The sequence below is a fragment of the Trachypithecus francoisi genome, unplaced genomic scaffold (assembly GCF_009764315.1).
Source record: "Trachypithecus francoisi isolate TF-2019V2 unplaced genomic scaffold, Tfra_2.0 Lachesis_group6, whole genome shotgun sequence".
In the NCBI taxonomy this organism is placed as follows: domain Eukaryota; kingdom Metazoa; phylum Chordata; class Mammalia; order Primates; family Cercopithecidae; genus Trachypithecus; species Trachypithecus francoisi.
The window spans coordinates 61,769,290-61,795,893 of record NW_022681471.1 but is presented as its reverse complement, the minus strand read 5'-3'; the positions used below and the strand labels follow the sequence as shown (position 1 = coordinate 61,795,893).

Below are 26,604 nucleotides of genomic sequence, written 5' to 3'. Positions count from 1 at the left end.
TTTTTCATCTATTGAGATGATCATGTGATTTTTCTTCTTTCTTAAGTTAATGAGGCATATTACTGATTGCTTTTCAAATGTTGAACCAACCATGAATTTTTAGTGTTGGGAAAGGCAGTCTTGTGCATGCAGTCTTTTGACCCCCACTTGGCCATTTAAAATAGGTGTTGGGACTAAAACATTTCCTTAGCAAGAGATAAGCAGCCTACAACCCTGTTCCAGGCTGGAAAATTTTTCTGTTTCAGACTTACTAAGTGTTCTTTTGTTTTACTATGTGTATGCATCAATGGCTCTCAGGCATGTCCTAGCTTTCTGTCTTTCAGACTGGGTTGGGTTGGGAGTGGATAAGGGTCCTTCTTCTAAGGCACAAGAAGGGTATGCTTATCCAATTGCTTTGTGTTTGTTGCTAGGGGTACTGGCTGGCCATGGGGGGTACCAACACACACCATTGAAGCTGATTTTGCTCTGTCTTTTTTCTATGTAAGTAAAGTGTTGTTTTATCCAGGGCTTGAATACATTATGTTCTTTGTGACTCTGATAAAGCAATGCAATGGGCATATGCTATTAGAGTCAATTCCAGGGATTAGTAAGTGATGCCCAATGTTCTGCTTAACAGTTAGAATAATCCAACTTGGCCATAAAGTACTATCCTTTTTATATGCTACTGGATTTGGTTTGACACTACTTAGTTTAGCAACTTTGTTTCTATTTTTCAAGAGATGAGCTAGGTGAGCTCATCATGAGCTAGAGTGAATTTCTTTTATAGAAGTGTACTCATCAAGCTTTGGAATGAACAATAAGCTGCCCTTGAAATGATTGAGAAATATCTTTTTTAATCTATTATATTGAAGAATATGGGTAAAATTGGCATTATTTATTCCTTAAATGTTTGGTAAATTTTGCCAATGAAACAACCTGGGCCTATAGTTTACTTTGTGGGAAGGTTTTTAATTATATATACAATTTTAAAATTTTCTTATGTTTTTTAGTCCTGCACATATTTTAAACTCACAAGACACTTATTATTATGTTTTTACACATTGCTCATTCAGATTTACTCAGATATTTGACATTTCTGTCGTTCTTCACTTCTTGCTGCGTCTCTTGGCTATAATCTCTTTTATTTTACCTGAAATACATCCTTTAGCATTTCAATTAGTGTGAAACTTCTGGTGAATAATTCTCTTTTGTTTATCTGAAAGTGTCTTTATTTCACACTAGTTTGTAAGGGATATTTTTGTTGGCTTTAGATTTCTATGCTGACAGTTATTATTTTAGCACAGTTATATTCTATGCTGACAGTTATATTCTTTTAGAACATTGAAGCCATGTTTCCATTGTCTTCTGCCTCTCATTTGTTCTGACATACAGTCAGCAATAATTTTCTTTTTTGCTGCTCCTTTTACGGTAATATGTCTTTTTAATTTTTGTGTGCTTTTCTAGTCTTTAGTTTTCAGTCACATCCATTTTTTTAGATAAGATTATTTTCAATTGAGTGCTAGACCTTGTGATGAAAATGTGGTACTAATAATGAAGCTCCAGATGATGCTATCTTTTTTCAAAGACATATAACTGTTGCTTTTTGAGCCTATCCAAGTCACCTTAAAGGTTCCTTTGGAGTCCATTCAATTGTTTGTTTTTTTCTTGTTCCTGGATTATAGCTGTTTGGAGAAGTGATGGTATGTGACTTCCGAGATAAGGTCATAAAAGTTGATCTAGTTTCTGCCTTGTTCATTGGACTGTAAGCTGCAGTATGAGAACATCAACTCTCTGAAGCTGCCATGCCATGAGAAAGTCATGTGGTGAGGCCATATGCAGGCACTCTAGTCAGCATTTACAACTGAGCTTAATGTTTGAATCATCTCAACACAGGCACCAGACACACAAATAAAGAACCCCCAAATGGTTTTAGCCTGCAGCCATCAAGTGACTCCCAGCCTTCAAGGCTTTCCAGCTGAGGTCCTAATTACAGTAGAGAAGAGATAAATAGTCACCTCTGTGCCCTGATTGAATTGTGAGTATAATAAAATGGTTGCTTCATGCCACTAAGTCTTGGAGTTGTTACACAACAATGATGAAAGGAATGAGTGTTTTGGAGGTGTCAAAGGAAATAATGAAATGAAAACGAATAAAAAGTATAAGATTGGAGGGAAAAAATAGAGCTGCAATTTTTTATGGTTGATATAATTGTGTAAATAGAAAATGTAAAAGAATATACAGATTGTACTATTAATATTCACACATGAGTTTAGAAAATTGCTTGATACAAGGTCAACATACTATAATCAATTGTATTTCTATATAGCAGTTATAAACATTCTACCTTTTTAAAAGGAGATATAAAGGGCAATGAATAGTCAGGACACTTCATGAAGAAGACCAAAGTAGAAGAACTTGCCATGTTACATTTCAAGATATTTAATTTCTAGTAATTAATATAGTGTAGTAATGGCACAAAGGTAGACAAATAGAAAAATGAAACAGCATACAGACACCAGAAACAGACTCATGAATGTATAATCATTAGATCTTTGACAAAGGTAGTATTGCAAAACAGTGGGAAAAGGGTGTAGTTTCAATTATTGGTGCTAGAATAATTGGATATCTATTTGAAAAAAAAATTAAACTTGATGTATATCTCAAACCTTACACACAAATCAATTCCAGGTGGATTGTAGATCTAAATGGAAAAAACACCACACTAAAGCTTTTGTAAATAAATGTAAGATAACATCTTCATGTTCTCAGGGTCTGGAAAGATTTCTTAAAAAACTCACAGAAAAGCATTAACCATAAAGAAAAATATTTTACATATGACTAATTAAAAATGTTAAAAAAAGGCTAGCCTAAGGATAAAAGTTACTTGCAACACATAAGGGACAAAAGGCTGTTATTAGGAATAGAGACAAAGACAAAAAAAATAGAAAAATGGAAACAGTTCTTAACAGATATCCACAAAAAAAATATATCAATGGCAACAAATATATGAAAAGATGCACAACTTCTTAGTAATCAGGGAAATGTAAATTAAAACCACAATGAAATACGATTCCTTGGAAAATAAAAGGGCTAAAAGAGAAACACAGTGTCCAGAATGAGGACCCTACGCTAATTTATATAATGCTAGTCATACCATACTTGAATTATGACATTCAATTCTGGGACGACCTTTTGTAGAAAAGAGAAACTGACAAACTGAAACATATTTAGAGACATCTCTAGAGATCACAACATATGAAAAATGGTTAGAGAAACAGGAAATATTAAGTTGGAGAAGAGAAGGCTTCATATTACAAGGATAAGATGAGTTTATGATGGGTAATTATTAGAATCAAAGAAATATGAAGGAAACAGATCTCAGTTAAATCTCAGAAAATAATTTGCTAATGTTTTAAGCTGACTAAAAGCAGAATGGAAATGCCTCTGGAATTTTCAGCTCACTGTAACTGGAGGTGCTCATAAGTAATTTCTGGGCAACCACTCTATGGAGTTATTACTGGTAGGATGTGGGGGGAAGATAGAGAGCATATTAGGGTTTTCTAGAGGGACAGAACTAATAGGATAGGTGTATATATAAAGGGGAATTTATTAAGAAGTATTGACTCACACGATCACAAGGTGAAGTCCCACATTAGGCCGTCTGCAAACTGAGGAGCAAGAAAGCCAGTCCAAGTCCCAAAACCTCAAAAATAGGGAAGCTGACAGTGCAGCCTTCAGTCTGTGGTTGAAGATTCAAGAGTCCCAAAGCTGAAGAACTTGGATTCCGATGTTCACGGGCAGGAAGCATCTAGTAAGGGAGAAAGATGTGGGCTGGGAGTCTAAGCCAGTCTAGTCTTTCCACGTTTCTTTGCCTGCTTTTATCCTAGCAGTGCTGATAGCTGATTAGATGGTACCCACCCAGACTGAGTGTGGGTCAGCATCTCCCAGTCCACTGACTCACATGTTAATCTCCTTTAGCAACACCCTCACAGACACACCCAGGAACAATACTCTGCATCCTCAATCCAATCAAGTTGACACTCAATATTAACCATCACAGAGGGTTAGACTGACTTCTGAGGTTTTAAGGGGTTTAAAATTCCACCCTATCCTATCTTGTCTCTTTCTAATGATAACCGAATTTACTGGCTCCTCTTCTGGAGTCAGTGATACCTAACGGAAGGGTGGGGCAAAACCTTACTCAAACTATCAAAAGGTTTTGGAAATAGCTGTTGCTCTTGAGTACAGACTTATTGTCCTTGAGACCATTTACTGTTACTGCTCAGGAACAACGCATGAAATGACATTCTATCCCTCCGCTGGAATTCTGTAAAGAGCTAATAAAAGTTACATCTCTAAGTCTGGCTTTTCAAAGCCGTGCCCATTCATTTTCTATAGGTGAGTGGCGCCCTCTAGTGACTCTAATTATGAACGTACCATCTGGGGTGAGATCAGACCTCTAAACACAGTACTTCCAGGACTCCCTCTGGTCAGGAGTAAAAGTTGCTTCCTGCTGATGCCCATCACTACATAGTAGGTGACTGAGACAGCCGAAGAATTCTTAAGCATAACACTCTGTTACTTAACCTACCCTATCTCCTCTGCCGATACTCCCCTTCTGCTGGCACTTGAGGAGAACAACAGTATATCCTCCAATGTGTGGTAATTTTGTATGTGATTTACATATTTATGTGTTAATGTGTTGTGTGTTAATAGAGAAAAAATGTTATATTACTGATCTCCCATCTGCCAGAGCAGGCAGGAAGGTGGGCACCAGGGCATCATTGAGTGATGTTGGTGGTTCTTCCAAAAATCAAGGCTCTTTGAAGACCACCAAGACTCCAGGCATTCTTATTTTGGAAACACGAAGATTTGGTTATGCTTTGTGTCCCCATCCAAATTTCATCTTGAATTGTAATCCTCATAATCCCCACACCCCACACTCTAGGGAGAGACCAGGTGGGAGATGACTGGATCATGGGGGTGGTTTCCCCCATATTGGTCTAGTGATAGTGAAAGAGTTCTCATGAGATTTCATGTGGGTTTTTTTTTTTTTTTTTTTTTGAGTCTACCTCTGTCGCCAGGATGGAGTTCAGTAGCGTGCTCTCTGCTCACTGCAACCTCTGCCTCCCAGTTTCAAGCAATTCTCCCACCTCAGCTTTCTGGGTAGCTGGGATTACAGGCGGCCACCACCACGCCGGGCTAATTTTTGTACTGTTAGTAGAGACGGGGTTTCACCTTGTTGGCCAAGATGGTCTCGATCTCCTGACCTCATGATCTGCCCATCTCAGCCTCCCAAAGTGCTGGGATTACCGGCATGAGCCACCGTGCCCGGCTGATCTCATGGTTTTATAAGGAGCTCTTCTCCCCTTGCTCCTCCCTCTTCTCTCTCCTGCTGCCATGTGAGAAGGTCCAAGCTTGCTTCCCCTTTGCCTTCCACCATGATTGTAAGTTTCCTGAGGCCTCCCCAGCTATGCAGAACTGTGAGTCAATTAAACCTCTTTCCTTTATAAATTACCCAGTCTTTGGTATTTATTTATGGCAGTGTGAAAACAGACTAATACACACCACTTCACAGTGTATCAAACATAAAAATGCAAACGTACCTATAATCCTACTTAAATATAAATATTAAACAAACATATTCTAAGATTTGTATAACTTTGTTTTAAAATTTAAAAATTGTCAGCCACAAACAATTCATTAATATATGCTTGACAGTGATTTCTCTGCAGAAACAGGAATTCTGCTTCTGTGAGATAAAAATGTAAACTCCAAATTGTTTTCAAATGAAATGAAATTTTTACAAATAGTAAACTTAATATTCAATGATGTTGACATGATAATGTTTTTCAGATAGTTCATTAAACATTTCTACATTGTAATTTTGTAGTGTTTTGTAGGTAAATAATATTTTAACTTTTTCAAAAGTTTAAAAGTAGGCAAAATTTCTGCTTCTGGAAATGGCAGGGACTAGGTGATCTGGAACAACTCTCTTGATAAAGGGAATTTAAAATGTTGGAAGATATTTTATAATACATGAAAAATATCAAAGACCTCAAGAGGAAAGTAAGGAATTATCAGGGCAAGAAAAGAGGGTGAATTACAACTCCAAAGAGCTCAGTGATGATAAAGAGTGCTTCTGCTCAGGGGGCATTTGCTGATCAAGAAAATTCAGCCACTTTTGGTGTGGCGAATGAAAATTACTCACCTGGAGACTCTTAGTTCTGAGTGACGGGTGAGAGCACAGCAATGTCCACTTGAGAAGGGAAAGGGAGGTCGTACTATGATAGTATAAGACAAATTATGTTCATTTTGCAAAAAAAAAAAAATCAGAAGAAAGAGTCTTCTGTTGAATAGGTCGAAAAGCGCAATAACAGTAGCCTTGATGTTGGCAATGAGGAGGGTGACTAGATCATGCTGACTTACTTTTGCCTGATTATTTGTATAAAAATTTTGAGTTGTGTCTAGAAAAGGCAAGAGTTGGATAAGTGGAGAGGGCAGAAAAGGTTATGAGAATGTGGGGAGAAGGAGAAGAAAGAAACAGGAATAGCAAAGGCATGAGAGTGACCATAAGCATGATGATTGCAGCGGGTAGCCAACAATGATTGCATACATAGGGAAGTTAGTTTGAGAGAGCAATAAGTAAGATTGTATGAAATAGTGTGGGCCTAGATTATGGTGAAAACTGTTTAGCAACATAATTTAAGTTTAGTTTGATGGTCAATGGAGAACTAATTTAAGTATTTCTGCCTACATTGTCTTCAGTGATATAAGAAAGTTGTGTTTTAGGGTGAAAAAATAGCTAACTTTTTTTTTAGTACTTTCCTTCTTCCAGGCAGTGAGTTAACAGTAATAGGTAAGAAGGTGGCCTCTGGAGGCTAGCAGCATCCTGATATCAAAGCCTGGCAGAGACACAAGAACAACAAAAAGAAAATTTTAGGTCAATATCTCCAATGATACTGGCAAACCTAATCCAGTGGCACATCAAAAAGCTTATCCATCATGACCAAGTTGGCTTCATCCCTAGGATGCAAGGCTGGTTCAATATATGCAAATCAATTAATGTAATCCATCCCATAAACATAATCAATGACAAAAACCACATGATTATCTCAATAGATGTAGAAAAGGCCTTTGACAAAATTTAACAGCCCCTCATGCTAAAAACTCTCAATAAACTAGGTATTGATGGAACATATCTCAAAATAATGAGAGCTATTTATGACAAACCCACAGGCAATATCATACTAAATGGGCAATAACTGGGAGCATTCCCTTGAAAACTGGCACAAGACAAGGATGCCCTCTCTCACCACTCCTATTCAACATACTGTTGGAAGTTCTGGCAAGGGAAATCGGGTAAGAGAAATAAATAAAGGATATTCAATTAGGAAAAGAGGAAGTCAAATGGTCCCTGTTTGCAGATGACATGATTGTTTACTTAGAAAACCCCATTGTCTCAGCCCAAAATCTCCTTAAGCTGATAAGCAACTTTAGCAAAGTCTCAGGGTATAAAATCAATGTGCGAAAATCACAAGCATTTCTATACACCAATAACAGACAGAGAGCCAAATCATGAGTGAACTCCCATTCACAATTACTACAAAGAGAATAAAATACCTAGGAATCCAACTTACAAGGGACATGAAGGGCCTCTTCAAGGAGAGCTACAAACCACTGCTCAATGAAATAAAAGAGGACACAAACAAATGGAAGAGCATTCCATGCTCATGGATAGGAAGAATGAATATTGTGAAAATGGCCATACTGCCCAAAGTAATTTATAGATTCAATGCTATCCCCATTAAGCTACCATTGACTTTCTTCACAGAATTGGAAAAAAAACACTTTAAAGTTATATGGAACCAAAAAAAGAGCCCGCATTGCCAAGACAATCCTAAGCCAAAAGAACAAAGCTGGAGGCATCACGCTACCTGACTTCAAGCTATACTACAAAGCTACAGTAACCAAAACAGCATGGTACTGGTACCAAAGCAGAGATATAGATGAATGGAACAGAACAGAGCCCTCAGAAATAATACCACACATCTACAACCATCTGATCTTTGACAAACCTGACAAAAACAAGCAATGGGGAAAGGATTCCCTATTTAATAAATGGTGCTGGGAAAACTGGCTAGCAATATGTAGAAAGCTGAAACTGGATCCTTCCTTACGTCATATACAAAAATTGACTCAAGATGGATTAAAAATTTAAATGAAAGACTTAACGCCATAAAAACCCTAGAAGAAGACCTAGGCAATACCATTCAGGACACAGGCATGGGCAAAGATTTCATGACTAAAACACCAGAAGCAATGGCAACAGAAGCCAAAATAGACAAATTAGATCTAATTAAACTAAAGAGCTTCTGCACAGCAAAAGAAACTATCATCAGAGTGAACAGGCAACCTACAGAATGGGAGAAAATTTTTGCAATCTCTCCATCTGACAAATGGCTAATATACAGAATCTACAAAGAACTTAAACAAATTTACAAGAAAAAAAAAAAAACATCAAAAAGTGGGCAAAGGATATGAACAGACACTTCTCAAAAGAAGACATTTATGCAGCCAACAGACACAAGAAAAAATGCTCATCATCACTCGCCATCAGAGAAATGCAAATCAAAACTACAATGAGATACCATCTCATGCTAGTTAGAATGACAATCATTAAAAAGTCAGGAAACAACAGATGTTGGAGAGGGTTTGGAGAAATAGGAATGCTTTTACACGTTGGTGGGAGTGCAAATTAGTTCAACCATTGTGGAAGACAGTGTGGCATTCCCTCAATGATCTAGAACTAGAAATATCATTTGACCCAGCAATCCCATTACTGGGCATATACCCAAAGGATTATAAATCTTTCTACAATAAAGACAAAGAACATGTATGTTTATTATAGCACTATTCACAATAGCAAGACTTGGAACCAACTCAAATGTCCCAGTGACAGACTGGATTAAGAAAAGGTGGCACATATACACCATGGAATACTATGCAGCCATAAAAAAGGATGTGTTCATGTCCTTTGCAGTGACATGGATGAAGCTGGAAACCATCATTCTAAGCAAACTATCACAAGGACAGAAAACCAAACACTGCACATTCTCACTCATAGGTGGGAGTTGAACAATGAGAACCCATGGACATAAGAAAGGGAACATCACATGCTGGGGCCAGTCGCGGGGTGAAGGGCTGGGGTAGTGATAGCATTAGGGGAAACACCTAATGTAAATGAGGAGTTGATGGGTGCAGCAAACCAATATGGCACACGTATACCTATGTAACAAACCTGCACGTTGTGCACATATACCCTAGAATTTAAAGTATAATTAAAACAATATTAATAATAAGAAGGTGGCCTCTGGAGTTGGTTGGACCTGATTCTAGTCCTGACTCTGGAATTTACTAACTATATGATTTTAGGAAAATTATTTTTCTGAGTTTCAGTTTCTTCATCTGTAAAATTAATGTAATAGCACCCACCTCTTGAGGTTGTTTTAAGGACAACATGTAAAGAGATTAATTTGGAATTAGTATTTAAGACAGATTGGAGAAGTGAAAACCTGTGGGTAGGGAACAGTTACAAATTTATTGTAATTACTGAGCCTAGACAAAGATAGTAAACCACTAGACTGGAGACAGTGGAAAAACAGCAAAGGTAAAGAAGTAGGACAAGCGACTCACTCCTTGTCTCCATTCTCATTCATCTTGCAAATTCCTTTTTTTCTGTTCATTTAACATAATCTGGGAACCTAAAACTACACTTTGAAGTATATGGTCTGTCTCTGGACATTATCAACTGTTTGCTCATTTCCTTAGAGCTACAAATAACCATCTACTCTCTCTCTTCACCATTTCAACATCTGCAATATGTTCTCCCAAATACCTTACTTCAGTCAGTTAAAAAGCAAAACAAAACTAAAATTATCCTTCGTTTTACACAATATTTTCAATTTTTTCTTTGTAATTTTTTCCTTCATTCTTAAACTTGCCAATCAGGCCTCCTGAAAATTCCCACGGAAGCAGGGTTCCCTAATTAACAAAACACAAAATTCAAGAAGAAAACCAATCCTGCCATTTCTGAGCTTAAGGAAACCTGAAACTTTCCTTCAAAACTCTGTGGCATTGCTCAGTACTTTAGTGCCTAATTCCTACAACGAGCTAAGATCAGAAAAATCACTACATAATAGGAATCTCAAAATGCGGAAGGCTTGAGAACATGAGTTTTCAACATACAGCTTGCTCTTTCAGGATCTGTCTTCTTATTTGCATACATTTCTGAGCAGGAAGTTATGCGCAGCACTTTTAGTCTCCGCGTGAAAAGGTCTTTCATGCTAATCTAATTCAATTCAGTTCTCCTTTTTCTTTCTTCTTCTCCTCGCCCTCTTCTCAGGGAAGGAATCGTCAAAAATCAATGTTTCAACAGATCTCGCGGTGCTATTCGAGATTCCCTATTTAAAAAAAAAAAAAAAATAGAATTGATGCAAACAGCCTGTTCCTTCCGGGGTTTTGGGCTGGAACTGCAGCGCTTAGAGAGCCCGGTGGAAGCTGCTAAAGGCGGAGGCGGGGCTCTGGCGAGTTCCCCTTCCACCTTCCCCCACCCTTCTCTGCCAACCGCTGTTTCAGCCCCTAGCTGGATTCCAGCCATTGCTGCAGCTGCTCCACAGCCCTTTTCAGGACTCAAACAACCGCAGCCGCTGTTCCCAGGATGGTGATCCGTGTATATATTGCATCTTCTTCTGGCTCTACGGCGGTAAGGAGAGTGGGGAGTCCACCTTTGTTGTTTTCCTACACACCAGTCCTCTGCTGCCCCAGAACCATTAAAATGCAGAAGTTCCTCTGGCAGTTTCTCCTTCGGAAGACTCATGCATCCCCCACCCCACCCCCTTCCCCTTTTTCCCTTTGTTGCATCGATTTCATTTTTCTTTTTTTTTTTCCCATAGAGTTCAGCTTTGTTTGCTTCGTGACATTGGGGGGCACATTTCTCCTTTGAAGGAAAACGAAAGCTACCAAGTTTTGGGAGATGGGAGTTGGTGCTATAGGGTCTTTAGGGTTACGTGAAGTCAAGTAAAATCGCACACTGGTGAGTTTCAAGAGTGAGACATTTGATGAATACGCCCTAAGTACTGAGGCAAGGAGGAGTGCACTTCTGTAAAGGATGGGGGTACACGTGCTGTAACTGGTGGGGTTTGAGTGGAGGCCTACTGAGGCATTGTGATTATTCTGGGTGGGTGAGACCCTGGTAATAGAGTTATTTTGAGAGTGTGTAGAAGAGAGAGTGGTTAACTTGAGCTTAAAGGCCTGTTAGAACTAGACAAACTGGGAGGGGAAGTTGGGAACAATGACGTAATTTTTTTTTAACTTAATATGACAAGAGATTCAATCTTCCCCCCCATATTGTCCCTTATTTTGACTTTTTCTATTTTTTCAAAATATTTTACTTTTAAAGTTCCCTCAGTGCTTCAAATATATTGAGAACTCAGTTGCTTCTTGTGTAGTGCCAGGCTGAGTGGCTGCTGCTTCAAATGATAGGACTTTCTCCTTCATGGATTCACTTACTCTTAATTTAGAATAACAAATTTTCAGCAGCTGTCGGGAGAATATGATAAACTGGGGTGCAAGACGAGTGCATATTCATGATAAATGAAAGTACTTCTGCTTTTCACAACTCAAGAGAAAGGCAGACAGTGGCGAGAACAGATGTGTGGGCTCAGGGTGTAGGATATAGGAACCCCTTCCTTCTTCTTGAGCTGCAGAGCAGAGCTAATCCAGGTTGTTGTGTGTTTTTATTTTTTGGCTTATTTATTTACACCTTAGAGGATGTGGAATAGAACTGGAGGTTATGTTAAATCACAAGAACCTTGATATTTGAACTTTGTCTTCTCTGTCCACCGTGTGTGGATGTGTTTATGCAATTTTGGAATATCAGAAAATTTAAACTTACATTTTTTGAACAAGTTTAGGTTGAAAAAAAGAACAACTTTTATATTGCCTTTGGACCTCATTTTATGAGCCTCTTGCTTTATTATTTTCCATACATATTGTCTAATACTTCAAAGTAAAATTTGAGTTGCTCAGAGTCTCAACTCAATCCAATAATTGTAAAGTCCAGCTTAATGCCTTTAGTTAAACCCCTAATGAGACTGAACAGATCAGGCAGTTAGTTTTGCTTTGGGAGTCATACAGTTTCAATACTGTTATTTATCCTTTGCTTTCTCCTTCCTCTACCCCTCCTTCAAAAGTAGATTCAAGAAGAAACTACTTTCAGAATTTCTATTCAAGTAAGAATAACTGCACCTCTCTTTGTTAAGTCTTAAGTTTCCAAGAGTCTTAGAAATGCCTGCTGTCTTCTATTATTTCCTTTATTGGATTCCATTTTTTTTTTTTTTTTTTAGATTTCAACTTTTATTTTAGATCCAAGGGTACATGTGCAGGTTTGATACATGGGTATACCGTGCAGGGTTTGGGGTACCATTGAACTTCTCACCCTGGTAGTGAGCGTAGTACCCAATAGGTAATTTTACAACCTTTGCCTTCCTCCCTCCCTCCTCTGTAGTCTCCAGTGTCTATTGTTCCCATCTTTGTTGGACTCTATTGTTGAAGACCATGCAAATGGCAGATGTTTATGGTATTTGTATTTTATTTCAGTTTTTTAATCATGGGTAATTAGAAATTTATCTACTGTAGTAATTACAGTTCATATGAACCTGTTATCAAAATTCTACTTCATAATACCAAAATAAATCCTTGCTTTATTATAATATTACAACACTTTTAAATAATACCAAAACAGTGTAAAGTGAGTACTTCTTTGTAACATGAATGGAGTGGTGATTATTTACTTCAGAAAGGCACTTTTCAGTTTGCTGTACTAAAGTTTTCCTTTAAGATTGATGCCCTGTTTGTTTTAATACATAAGTTAGAAAGTTTTGAGCAAATATCCTGATGGAACCCTACAATTGCAGATAGTGAGTTACTTCAATTTGAAGTGACTAAGTTTAGTTGTCTGAAGAACAGTTAAAAGCTTCTTTGCTTTGGATTGGTAGTAGCAATTTATAAATATATAATGACTGTTTCTTAATCTTCCTACTGATTGTCATTAAAAAAACAACAATAATAGATGTTATACTGGTTATACTGGGCAGAGTGGGGGATCTGGATCTGTGATAATTGGCAAGACAATGTTAACTTATTTTGTCTATATCCCAAGAGTCTTTGTACCTCATAGCCTTATTAAAAAAAAAAAATGTGTCGGCCAGGCGCGGTGGCTCAAGCCTGTAATCCCAGCACTTTGGGAGGCCGAGACGGGCGGATCACGAGGTCAGGAGATCGAGACCATCCTGGCTAATACGGTGAAACCCTGTCTCTACTTAAAAATACAAAAAAAAACTAGCCGAGCGACGAGGCGGGCGCCTGTAGTCCCAGCTACTCGGGAGGCTGAGGCAGGAGAATGGCATAAACCCGGGAGGCGGAGCTTGCAGTGAGCTGAGATCCGGCCACTGCACTCCAGCCTGGGTGGCAGAGCGAGACTCCGTCTCAAAAAAAAAAAAAAAAAAATAAAAAATAAAATAAAATAAAATAAAAATGTTTAAAAAAAGTGACCTCATAGTGAAGAGTAGCACTTGCTTCTTAAAGGTTTAGAAATGAAAACAAGTATGTTGGTCTTTGCAATGGATTCCATTTTTAATTTTTATTGATATATCATAATTGCGCATATTTACGGGGAACATATGATATTTTGATACATGCACACAATGTGTGATGATCAAATTAGGGTAATTAGGATATCCATTACTGCAAACATTTATCATTTATTTGTGTTGGGAACATTCCAAATATTCTAGCTGTTTTTTTCTAGCTATACAGTAAATTATATTGGTAACTAGAGTCACTATTGTGCAATTGAACAGTGGATCTTATTCCTTCTATCTAACTGTAGTTTTTTACTCATTAACCAACCTCTCTTCATCCCTCTTTCCCCCTACCCTTCTCAGCCTCTGGTAACCACCATTCTACTCAATATCTTCATGGGATCGACTTTTTTAGCTCCCACCTGGGTGAGAACGTGTGATGTGTCTTTTGTCTTTCTGTGTTATGTCTTAGTTCACTTAAAATAATGTCCTCCAGGCTCATCCATGCTGTCACAAATAACAGAATGTCATTTTTTTTATGGCTGAATAATATTTTATTTTTTGTGTGTGTATATATATATTATATGTATTATATATATATATCACATTTCCTTTATTCATTCATGCATTGATGGACATTTAGCCACATATCATAGTTATTTTGAATAGTTCTTTAATAAACATGGGAGTGCAGATGTTTCTTTGATATACTGATATTTGGATATATACCCAAAAGTGAGATTGCTAAATCATGTGGTAGTTCTATTTTTGTTTTTTGAGGAACCTCTATGCTGTTTTCCATGGCAGCTCTAGATCATGTGGTAGTTCTATTTTTGCTTTTTTGACAAATCTTTGTGCTGTTTTCCATAGCAGCTGTACTAATTTACATTCCCACCAAAAGTATACTAGTATTCCGCTTTCTCAGTGCCCTTACCAGCATTTGTTATCTTTTTGGTAATAGCCATTTTAATTGGAGTGAGATGTTATCTCATTATGGTTTTGATTTGCATTTCCCTGATGGTTAGTGATGCCGAACAGTTTTTCTTATACCTGTTTGCAATTTGTATGTCTTCTTTTGTGAAATGTTTATTGAAATCATTTGCCATTTTAAAAAATTGGATTGTTTGTGGGTTTCTTTTTTGCTACTGACTCCCTTATATATTCCACATATTAATCTCTTGTCAGATGGATAGTTTGAAAATATTTCCTCCCATTTTTAGGTTTCTCCTCACTTTATTGATTGTTTCCTTGCTGTGCGGAAGCTTTTTAGCTTAATGTAGCTCCATTGGTCTATTTTTACTTTCATTGCCTGTTTTTCAGGTTTTGCCCAAAAAATCTTTGCTCAGACCAAAGTAATGGACTTCTTGATGGTAACCATAATAATGATAGTCAGTAGAAACCCTTAAGTATGTCAGATACTATCTCATTTTTTAAAAAAATAATCCTTTGAATTAAGCACTATGATTATCTCTGTTTTTCAGAGACGGAAATACAGTATACAGGTTCAAAGAGTAAATAACTTTCTCAAGGTTACACAGTTAGTAAGCCATAGAGCTTGAATTCAAGCAAGATGTTTGAATCCAAAGAATATATACTTAACCACAAAGAAATGCATCCTCCCAGTGATTTATGGCAACTAGTAGGCATGAGGAGATAAATTTGAACATGAGGTAAGAGGTAGGGGAGGAAGTAAGTCCTGTAAGTGGAAGAAGAGTTGCCCCGGCATGTACATATAGGGGAATAGAGAAATGGGCAGCTAGTGTGTAGGAGGGATATTATGTCTGAAAGGGAATGTCAGTAAGAAGGGTAAGTGACTGTTCACCCAAGGCCAAGAAGATAGAGAAGACCTACACAATTGGAAAGCCTAAACTGGTCTGGTATAGGTCAAGGTATAAAATTCAGGCCTTAATACTGTTTAGTTTGATGGGAACCATTTAACAAGAACGCAGCTTCCAAGTTGTCTGTCTATATGAAATAATTTCTGCCTATTCAGAATTGTTTATGCATGTTTTAACTCACTGTGACACAGAGGTATATGCCACGTTTTGTTTCTTGAAATTGTAATGCCTTGTAAATTTACATTTAATGGAAAACAGGAATCCCAGAGCCTATATAACTTAATAGATTGCAATAACTTTTTTAAACAAAAATCAACATTGGCCTAGGATGAGAATTGCTAGAGTGATGATAGCTTGGAGAATTTTAACTAGTTTGGTAGCTTTTCCCCATACTTATTTCCCTACGACCCATAATGATCTCCATTTCATGGCATCTATGCATTCTATTTGTGCCTTGGTTTAGGAATTTTAAGATTGTGGGAAATAGATTTCTTAGGGTTTTTATTGTGAAGTAACTTTAAAAAATTGATATATTTTATATAACTGATAAAACAGAAGCTGGTTGTAGCTTGGATTGTCCATAATTTAATATACATAATTTTCCTCTATGGTTGTACTCTGCACAATTTATAACAACAGATAAAACAACGTTCTTGATTGTGTAATCATTAGTCACTAGTCACAGTATTTTCTTCATCTGGATAATATAGAAGAGCAAGACACAGTTCTGCATTATGTGATTCTCAAATAATTGTATTTTAGGTGCAGAATGGTTTGCTGCTCTTTCTCTGTATTTTTACAGTAAACATTGATTTTATGTATGCAAAGATTTTTGTCATATCTTCCAAAGTTTGTTTGAATGTTGTTTAAAGGTGTTCATAGAAAACGTTCACTTAGAAGACTAAAATTAGAAACTGTTCACCAAATGACTGGGACATGCTTTTTGGAAGTCCCTAACAGTGGAAAATGGCAGCTTTCACATTGCAAATGCAAAGACTCAAGATCAGTGCTTTCAAATTGATGCTTAGTATTTGATGGCCGATTTCCTAAATTTCACAGAAACATTGGAAGAATTTGGCCCAAAAAGAGGCTGATCAGTGATCAGTGATGGTGATTCTTCGGCATTTAAAAAGATGCTTAATGTTGAATGGTTGTAGGGAAGAATATATTGTGAAAGTTTAGTAAAAGATTCATTATCTGGGCCAGGTGCGGTGGCTCACGCCTGTAATCCCAGCACTTTGGGAGGCCGATCCAGGTGGATCACGAGGTCAGGAGTTCAAGAGCAGCCTGGCCAATATAGTGAAACCCTGTCTCTACTAAAAATACAAAAAAAAGTAATAATAATAATAATCGTCGGGCGTGGTGGCGGGCACCTGTAGTTCCAGTTACTTGGGAGACTGAGGCAGGAGAATGGCGTGAACCCGGAAGGCAGAGGTTGCAGTGAGCCGAGATCGTGCCATTGCACTCCAACCTGGTTGACGGAGCAAGACGCCGTCTCAAAAAAAAAAAAAAAAAATTCATTGTTTGGTAGAAGAGAAAGATAAAATGGACTTATTTCTAGCACAAAGACTAGTTACTTTGTTGAGGAAGGGTTTTGATCAATAAACCCTCCACCAGGGTTAGCCTAGGGAAAAAATAAATAAAACCTCAAATATCAATCAGATTGAATGTTCTCTGTAGCTAATCTTTAAAATCTTTTATGAAATATATATTATGCAATTAACCATGTATCATTTACAAAAACATTTCCTGCTTTAATGGAATTATCAAGGTTGAATTTTGTATTTCATTTCTTACTGATAAAAGTAAACAGATTAAGAGAGAAGCTGTTGGTTAACTACCTGACCATCTGTTTCCCTTCCGATCTACTTTGCAGCCCACTAGGAGGCCTTTTAAACCCAGTTTTTAATTACTTTCTTCAATCCAGACCAAGGTTAAACAAAAGTACATTTAGAGAGACGAGGCAGTTCATTTATGATAACTGTTTTGATTAATATGAAAGACAAAGTTGACTTTTTACACTTGGGCTGCAGAGAAGAATTTTAAGCAAGGGGATTTGTTTCTAGCCCAGGTCTTGCATGTTGGTTTATTAGTTTGTTTGAAGTCTTGCAGATTGCTAGAACATCAGGCAAAAAATTCAAATTTAAGTTTAAAAATATCATAACAAATTCAAAGACTGTATATTTAAAGTATTCAATGATGCTAGGTTTTTTGTTGCTGTATTGCCCATTTGTTAGCATAACTATTTTTTTTTTTTTTTTTTTTTAAGACAGACTCTCACTCTGTCACCCAGGCTGTGGTGTGATGGCATGATCTTGGCTCACTGCAATCTCTGCCTCCCAGGCTCAAGCGATCTTCCTGCTTCAGCCTCTCAAGTAGCTGGGACCACAGACATGCGCCACCAGGCCCGGATAACTTTTGTATTTTTGGTAGAGATGGTTTTTCACCATGTTGCCCAGGCTGGTCACAAACTCTTGAGCTAAAGTGATCCACCCTCCTTGACCTTCCAAAGGGCTGGGATTACACACGTGAGCCACTGAGCTCAGCCACTAAGATTTGACTTTAGTAATAGTAAAGACAACAGTTATTTATGCATTGAATATGTCAGGCAAGATGCCCAGGGCTTTACCTACATTATTTTATTTAATTTATCTTTACAATAACATTTTAACATAGTAATAACTACTATTATATTCATTTTATCTAATTGGAGGGGGTATCTCTAAGATCCAGAAACATAGGTACATTGGTCAAGACTGAAGAGCTAGAAATGGCAGGGCTGTGATTAGAACTCCGGTTGTTCGGACTTCAGAACTCACTCCTAAACACTGTGTTATTTACACATCCTCTGTATATAGTTATTGAATAGAAATTGTCGATACTACATACAAATCCTGTTAATATGAGTTTTAAATACAATTGTCATTTAAGAGGGGATGATGTCTAAGTAGGCAAATGTGTCCTCATTCATAACCCATACTCGAGAGTGAGATGAAAGTTGGCATTGGTGGGCAGGCTGGGTGTAGGGAGGATAGTAGCACCATGTTCTTTTACATTTAGTTCTTTTTAAAAAAAAATCAAATGAATTAATCGAGGGCACACTTAAAAATAATATTTGTCTGTACTTTCTTATGCTGGCCTGTGTTACATACCGAATTTTTATGACTGATTCTCTTCCATGTTATGTGGCTATAGACCAACATAATTAAAAGGTGGTTTCTATGATTCTGTAAATCTAAATTAACCAGGAAGGCAGTACTGCTATAACTTGTAAACTCTGGTTTTAGACTCTAGTCTTTGATTTCTGTCCCTTTGGTTTAGTCCTTTTTGGAATGAGACCTATCCTAGAGTTAGGGTCGAGCCAACCCTTTCTGCTTGGGGATTTCCAAAAATGAGTCAAGACAATAAAATTTCACCTTTCAAACACCAGAGAATATTCATCTTAGGTAACATTTACTACATGAGAAAATGTTGTCTGTTTCACCATCACCTTTCAGCCAGTTGTTTCATTATAAGTGTAGCATATTTTTCTGTTAAAATTATGAGTAAATATATATTTAATAGTAGTTGTATGATATTGGAGACCGTTCTCTTCAGTATGTTATATCAAATTTGATTTAGAAGGAACACAAGCATATACAAGTACTTAATTTATTAAGCATATGATCAATCATCTTACTTTAATTTCTCATACAAATTGTCAGCTTTAGTGGATAATAATATTAAGAACTATGATTCATTGAGTCAGGCACACCGGTAAGAACTTTACATGTATTATTTCATTTTTCTGACAACTCAGTGAAGCCAGTACTCTTATTAGCTCTGTTTTTAAGATGAGAGGCTCAGAGACCTAGCAAGGTCACAGAGCTAGCAAAGCATCCCCCAGGTTTGTCTGATTCCAGGGCCCCTCATCTGAAGCCCTATGCTATTCTGCCTACTTGAGGATATTCACTAATTACCCACTCTGAATGCAGCTCTGAAACTGATTTACAAGTCATTGTAATACTTCTTTTCTGATGAACTTGGAAAACCATGAAAAAACTTCTTAATTAATTGGTCTATAGCAATAGGTGGTCTATAGAAATACTAAGGATAATTCTGGTGGTCTGTTATCAAGTGGAGAACTTGAGTTTATCAGAGGAGAAAATCAAAGTTATAAGAGCTCGGCATATACTATTAGTTAGAATGCAGAACATGTGCCTTAATCTCAATTTAAGAAAATCATTTTATTGCAATCTAATTAAAAGAAGATAAGATGAATTGTTTTTTGAAGGGATTTTAAAGCTTTTTTAGCTGCAAGGGTGAGATATGTTTTATTGGCTATTGCCTGTGTGATTTGAGTAGATCATAAAACTTTCTTTGCCTCTCATCATTCTCACAAACTGAATATGAGTAACTTAAAATGAAGAGTAGGCCAGGCGCGGTGGCTCATGTCTGTAATCACAGCACTTTGGGAGGCTGAGGCGGTCGGATCACAAGGTCAGGAGATCGAGACCATCCTGGGTAACACGGTGAAACCCCGTTTCTACTAAAAATACAAAAAAATGCTGGGCCGTGGTGATGGGCGCCTGTAGTCCCAGCTACTCGGGAGGCTGAGGCAGGAGAATGGCGTGAACCTGGGAGGCGGAGCTTGCAGTGAGCCGAGATCTCGCCACTGCACTCCAGCCTGGGCGACAGAGAGACTCTGTCAAAAAAAAAAAAAAAAAAAAAAAAGAAAAGAAGAGTATCATGAAAGAAAGCTTCTAGAAGTGTGTAATGGTTAATACTGTCAACTTGATTGGATTGAGGGATATAAAGTATTAATCCTGGGTAGTGTCTGTGCGGGTGTTGCCAAAAGAGATTAACATCCACCCTAAATCTGATGGGCACGATCTCATCGGCTTCCAGCAAATATAAAGCAGGTAGAAAAACGTGAAAAAGAGAGACAGGCTTAGCCTCCCAGTCCATGTTTCTACCATGTTGGATGCTTCCTGCCTTCGAACATCGGACTTTAAGTTCTTCAGTTTTGGGACTTGGACTGGCTCTCCTTGCTTCTCAGCTTACAGAAAGATTACTGTGGAACCTTGTGATCACGTAAGTTAATACTTAATAAACTCCCCATATGTATATATACATATATCCTACTACTTCTGTCCCTCTAAGAGAACTCTAATACAAAGTGTTATTGGAAATTCATTACTAAAAATGATGAAATCTGATCTCACACTTTCAGAAAAAACAATTGGTCATGTGATTCAGGTAAATAGTTTTAATTTCTCAAAAGATGCAGTAGTTGAGGTGACGTATTTTCAGTGAATTTCTACTTAAAACTTAAGAGTAAAGGTAGGCCTGGCACAATGGCTCATGTCTGTAATCCCAGTACTTTGGGAGGCCCAACGGGGACGATCATTGGAGGCTAGGCATTTGAGACCAGCTTGGGGAACAAAGCAAGACCCTGTGTCTACAAAAAATAAAAAATAATTTAAAAAAAGAATAAAGATGTTAAATTTAAACTTTCTAAACAATGTTGAGGGGACAATCAGGGTTGGTGGTGGTGATGAGACAATTTGCCAAGTAACAAGACAAACACCTGGTGAGTTTTAAAGTGAGCAAAATGGAAGTGTGACAAGATCCAAAGTAAGGAAAATTTTATGCCCAACTTTGAATTCATGCAAATTTTTTTTTTTTTTTTTTTTTTTTTTGGAAAAGAGGATATTGAAAGGCAAGTAAAAAATATTGTGAAAAAAATGGGACTAAACATTTACAGATTGCCCATCAGATCAGATTAGGATTTTTTATTAGATTTTTAAGTTAAAGTTGAAGAACGAGTTTTGTTAGTGTGTGTTTACATCCAATTAGAAATTGTGTGGCTATGATTAGGCTCTGTATGGGGAGCTTAAGAGAAGAGTGCATGTCTCACTTAGGATTTAATCTGACTCTACCCAAGAGTTGAACTCGAGAAGTAAAATACACATCCCAGGGGATTCTTATGCTGCCCAAATGTCAGGGACTGCTTGGGACAGGTCCCACCAGACACACACCATGTGTGTACTTTCCAAAGTCAGTCACTCTAGGTTTCATGAAAACTCAAAGCATCTAATATGATCTTGTCAAAATTATGTCTACATGTCCAAGTGGATTTACTGTAAATCAATGTCTAATTACTTTTTGAAAATTATTCATTTACAGAGATTGAATTGATTTCTTTTTTCATTTCATAATGTGGTTGAGTAGGAAGTCTTATAATTGTACTTTTTGGTTAAAGTATAAAACTAACAATACAGTGCATAAACATTATATTCTTAAAATATGTGAAGAATGCTGCAAAAGGAGCTATTAGCACAAAAATTGAGATTCCATCTTGTGCAACAACTCATATAGGAGAAGAGATTTGGGGGAAGAAAAAAAAAGAAATTTGAAACCTGGATTGTCAAAACATGGATTTCTCCAAAAGCAGTTATAAGGAAAAATAGTTGACTATCTCTCAGTGATTGAGGTAATCATGACCGAATTCTACATCCACACCTTCACAAAGAACCACCACTTGATGTCATACAATTTCTTCAGATATTTGAAGTTGGAATGGTGGACATTAATTTGTGTAAGTTTTAGTAAAAATATATAGAACTTTTTATTTCATATGATTAATGATGAGTCATTATTCTATGTAAAAGCATATGGTAAAAAGATAGATGGCATGTTGCATATAATAGCATTATCCATTTTTTCAAAATATTTTCTTAAGCTTTAGCAATTGCCTCTTAGCAACTGCTTCAAGTCATATAAGGCAGATTTCTGAACCTAATGAACAGATTTTGAGGCAAGGTCAATATTTTTACAGTTTATTTTTTAACTTTCCTCCTCATTATTAATGGACCCATCAAAAGTTAAAAATACTTTGTAGAACTCTACTGTAGAATAGTAGTGCTATTTCAAAATTCAACAAAGTGATGAGTAGCAACTTATCATCTACCCCTTTCACTTCTTATTACACAGAATATAATTATAAATTGTTAAGTTTCTAAATAAATATTTGTTCACATATGAGTGGATGACCTGTTGAAATTCAAGTGCAAAACAGGCCACCCAAGTGGAGATTTGCAGTTGCTAGTTGGAAACGTGTGATTAGAGTTTGGGAAAGATGGTGGATGGAGAGTAGATATGGCAGTCATTCATGTATAGGTGCTACTTCAAACTGTGGAAAAGAATGAGCTCACTAGGAGAAAGGAATTATGGCATGAGACGAGAAGAGAGCTCAAACCAAGGACAGGACTTTCCTGAATGTTCACATTTCAGAGGAGATGAAAGAAACAGGAACAGCAGGAAACAGGTGGATTCATTAGGAAGATCAGAGTAGCATCTTGTAATAGAAACCATGGTAGAGAAGAATTTTCAAGGAGAATGAACATTGTTTGTTAGTTCCATACAGGAATTGTGAAAACTGATAAAAGGTCACTGAATTCAAAATAAGGAAATTATTAGTGACCTTGGAGAAAAGCGGTTTCAGTAGATTGGTGAAAACAACAGCCTGATTGGGAAAGGTTAAGAAATGGAACAAATAATGAGGAAGAGATGAGTATGTAGACTAACATTTGACTAGTTTGGTGAGAGGAAAGGAAAAAGAAGATTGCTGAAAATAGTTAAAATAAAATGATATTATTTCAGAGTTATTAAAAAAGAAGAAAATTAAGTGAACTGGAATTTTTCCTAGAAAAATCCTGTTTGTCTGTTTTCCCAGCCTAGATTTATCACATCATTGTTGATTCTTTAATTTCACCAGAGAATCAACTTTAATCTACTTCAGTGCCTGGTGGATGGAATATTCAGCAATTAATATTTGGAAATTGTGACAGAGAGAGAACATGAATATTTGTGATAGGAAAGAATGATAGCAAATAAATATTTTTCTGTTGTTCTACTTGTGAATGCCCAGTGAATAATTTTATCAGACAAATGCATATTATTTCAAAAGCATTTAATTACCCTTGTAAAAAATAAGCAGCAAAGTCAAAAGTTTCTTTTCTTTTTTTTTTTTTTTTTTGAGACGGAGTCTCGCTCTGTCACCCAGGCTGGAGTGCAGTGGCCGGATCTCAGCTCACTGCAAGCTCCGCCTCCCGGGTTTATGCCATTCTCCTGCCTCAGCCTCCCGAGTAGCTGGGACTACAGGCGCCCACCACCTCGCCCGGCTAGTTTTTTGTATTTTTTAGTAGAGACGGGGTTTCACCGTGTTAGCCAGGATGGTCTCGATCTCCTGACCTCGTGATCCGCCCGTCTCGGCCTCCCAAAGTGCTGGGATTACAGGCTTGAGCCACCGCGCCCGGCCAAAATTTTCACATAATGTATGAAGAACAACTGGACAATTTTTATTACCACCATTTATTTGCTTAAATTTAGTAAAGATCAATTTGATTCTTTAGAACATATTGCTTTTTTTTCCCACCATACCCAGCCTGTTATCAACATTTTAATATTTAGATTTCATCATGAGTGTGATAACTTTCCAAGTGTCACATTAAGACATATTTCAAAGAAACAGCTAATTCACTCAGGTAGTTTTTAACTCATTATTACACTGAAGTTCAAATTAATTGTTAGTTTTTCTGCATTCTCTGGTTATGGAGCAGACTCCCAATTCCTCAGCTTACCAGTTTTGAGAGGAATTGTGTGAAAGAGCATATTCCAAGTCCCTATCCCCAAAACAAGGGAGAATGAAATAACATACTTAGGCTCAGTACATTAGTACTATTTCATTTGAAAATATCATAAATTTTAAAAAAGAAAGGCATGCACAAAAGAATATTTGTAACCAAGTATGTATTCTGAATAGGAAAGATTTATTGGAACCCCTATCACTTAGAGAAGCAGAACTACTATGGTAATATGGAATAATGGATTTATTTTCAGTTTTAGACCTTGCACAGTTGTGGGAGCTTTACAGTTGCCTTCACATCCGGTATGGAGCTAAAGTCATCATAGGTTAGCAGAGCTGGCAACTGGGAAGAAAAGCTGGATTTGAAGTAGAGCTGAGCAAGGGCAAACTAGAACCTGCAGGAGAAAATGAAACCCATAAAGATAAATTGGAACTTGTATCTGACTCATTCTTCTCCGTCCTCAATGACTCTGACTTGAACAGCCTGAAAGGGACTGGCACTCTTCCCTGCAAAGCCATTCGTGCACCTGGCCCAGAAACCAAAAGAGGAGATCTGTGGGGAGCCACAGAAATGTAGCAGGAAGAGCTGCAGACAAAACTCCTCAGACACCGAGTTAAAGAAGGAAGGGGTTTATTCGGCCGGGGCATCGGCTAGACTCCTGTCTCAAGAGCCAAGCTCCCCAAGTGAGCAATTCCTGTCCCTTTTAAGGGCTTACAACTCTAAGGGGTTGTGCGTGAGAGGGTCGTGATCGATTGAGCTAGCAGGGGGTATGTGACTGGGAGCTGCATGCACCGGTAGTTAGATTGGAACAAAATAAGATAGGGATTTTCACAGTGCTTTTCTATACAATGTCTGTAATCTATAGATAACATAACCGATTAGGTCAGGCGTTGATCTTTAACTACCAGGCCCAGGGTGTGGCACTGGGCTGTCTGCTTGTGGATTTCATTTCTGCCGTTTAGTTTTTACTTTTTCTTTCTTTGGAGGCAGAAATTGGGCATAAGACAGTATGAGGGGTGGTCTCCTCCCTTATTCCCTGCCCCACTTGAGACTCTCACTCAGTAGTGGGAGTTTTCACTTTCATTTTTGCTACCCATGTCTTCTTGCAAGACAGATCGATAGTGATTCATATAGTATGCTTGTGCTGAAGCATTTTGGTGAACTAAGGTAGTGATGAAGTTTTTTATCATATGAAGAAGTACAGGTAGCAAACAAGGGAGCAGTAAGCAGGTTTCTATTACTATTATAACTCTTATTATAAGAGTTTTAATTCCTCCTAGTGCTGGGAACCATTTTCCAAACATGGCCCCAGGATCAAATCCATGCCACACTTGCACGAGCACATAGGCCAGTTTTGTCATATCTCTAACTATGTCTTCAACTACTTGCCCTTGATTATCTATGTGTAGGCAGCAATTAGTAAGGTTAAATTTCCTACAGACCTCTCTTTCAACTGCTAGCAAGTAGTCGAGAGCTAATCTATTTTGATAGATAGCATTTCTCATCTGAGTTTCTTGCCGGGCCAGAATAGTCAAGGCTCTGCCGGTTTTATTAGTGATTATTTTTAAGACAACTTGTAACCGTATGATTCGGTTGATTATGTAAATGGGGGTCCAGTATCCCCACGAACCGTCTTGTGCCCAAGTAGCAGGACCATAATATTATATGATTCTCTCAGGGGGCCGTTTATCATTTTTTCAATTTCCTATAGCTATGCTTCTTTTTTTGCAGGAAGCATAGACAAGGAAGCCCAGGAGTTCACCTGTTTTTATGGGCAGTAGGAAGAAAGATGGTTTAATAGTACCAATAACACAACTACCTGCCCACTGGTCAGGTAATTTGGCATAAGCTCTATGCCCACATATCCAGTATAATCCAGTGGGGGCTATCCAGTCCCAGTGGGACTCCAGGTGGGTTCACACGGTTTGCAACTTTGGGAGTTTACTAAATGGATTTCTCTCTGTGTGATTTGAACTCCACCAAGTGACTGTTTTTGTGGTACCATTATACAGTTTCTATCTCAGACATCTAAGTTGTCCTACGGGATGAGTGAATTATTTTCCTTCTCTAGCTATGCAATATTGTCCAATAATTGAGGCTTTTAGGACCCAGAAATTATCAGGGTGATTCTTTTGAGCCAGGAATTCGTCAGGAACTGGGTCTGTAGGTACTAATTATCGGGCTTCCCATGGCCATTGGTCTCCCAGTACAGTTCCTCCACTAGTACAGTTCCTCCACATACATAACACGAAGTGACATTGAGAGACTGGGCTACATGCTCGGCTAATTGCAAAAGCAAATTTCTTGTTTTTCCTGGAATTCCTGGTACTGGCACATTTAGTTCATCATAGAAAGTTTGAAACACTGGCTCAGGAGAGCATTTGTAAACTTCTCCTCAAACCAAGATATTTACTCGAGGATCCAGTCCGGCCCTGTCGATTCCTAAGGTCACACGCTCCTCTTTTTCCCAGAGAGGATCAAGGGGATTGGTTATTACTAGCTCTAAGGAGTTAC

The 26,604-nt window shown here is 37.6% G+C and overlaps 1 protein-coding gene across 1 annotated transcript in view; it reads left to right on the top strand.

The window, feature by feature from the left end:
* The first annotated feature begins 10,249 nt into the window (after window positions 1-10,249).
* The window catches only part of SH3BGRL (SH3 domain binding glutamate rich protein like), a 110,922-nt gene continuing 94,567 nt past the window's right edge, over window positions 10,250-26,604 (top strand). Inside the window, exon 1 of the mRNA XM_033201707.1 lies at window positions 10,250-10,744. Coding sequence (XP_033057598.1) covers window positions 10,700-10,744 — 45 coding nt within the window. The 5' untranslated portion in view covers window positions 10,250-10,699. The remainder of the gene's footprint in view (window positions 10,745-26,604) is intronic.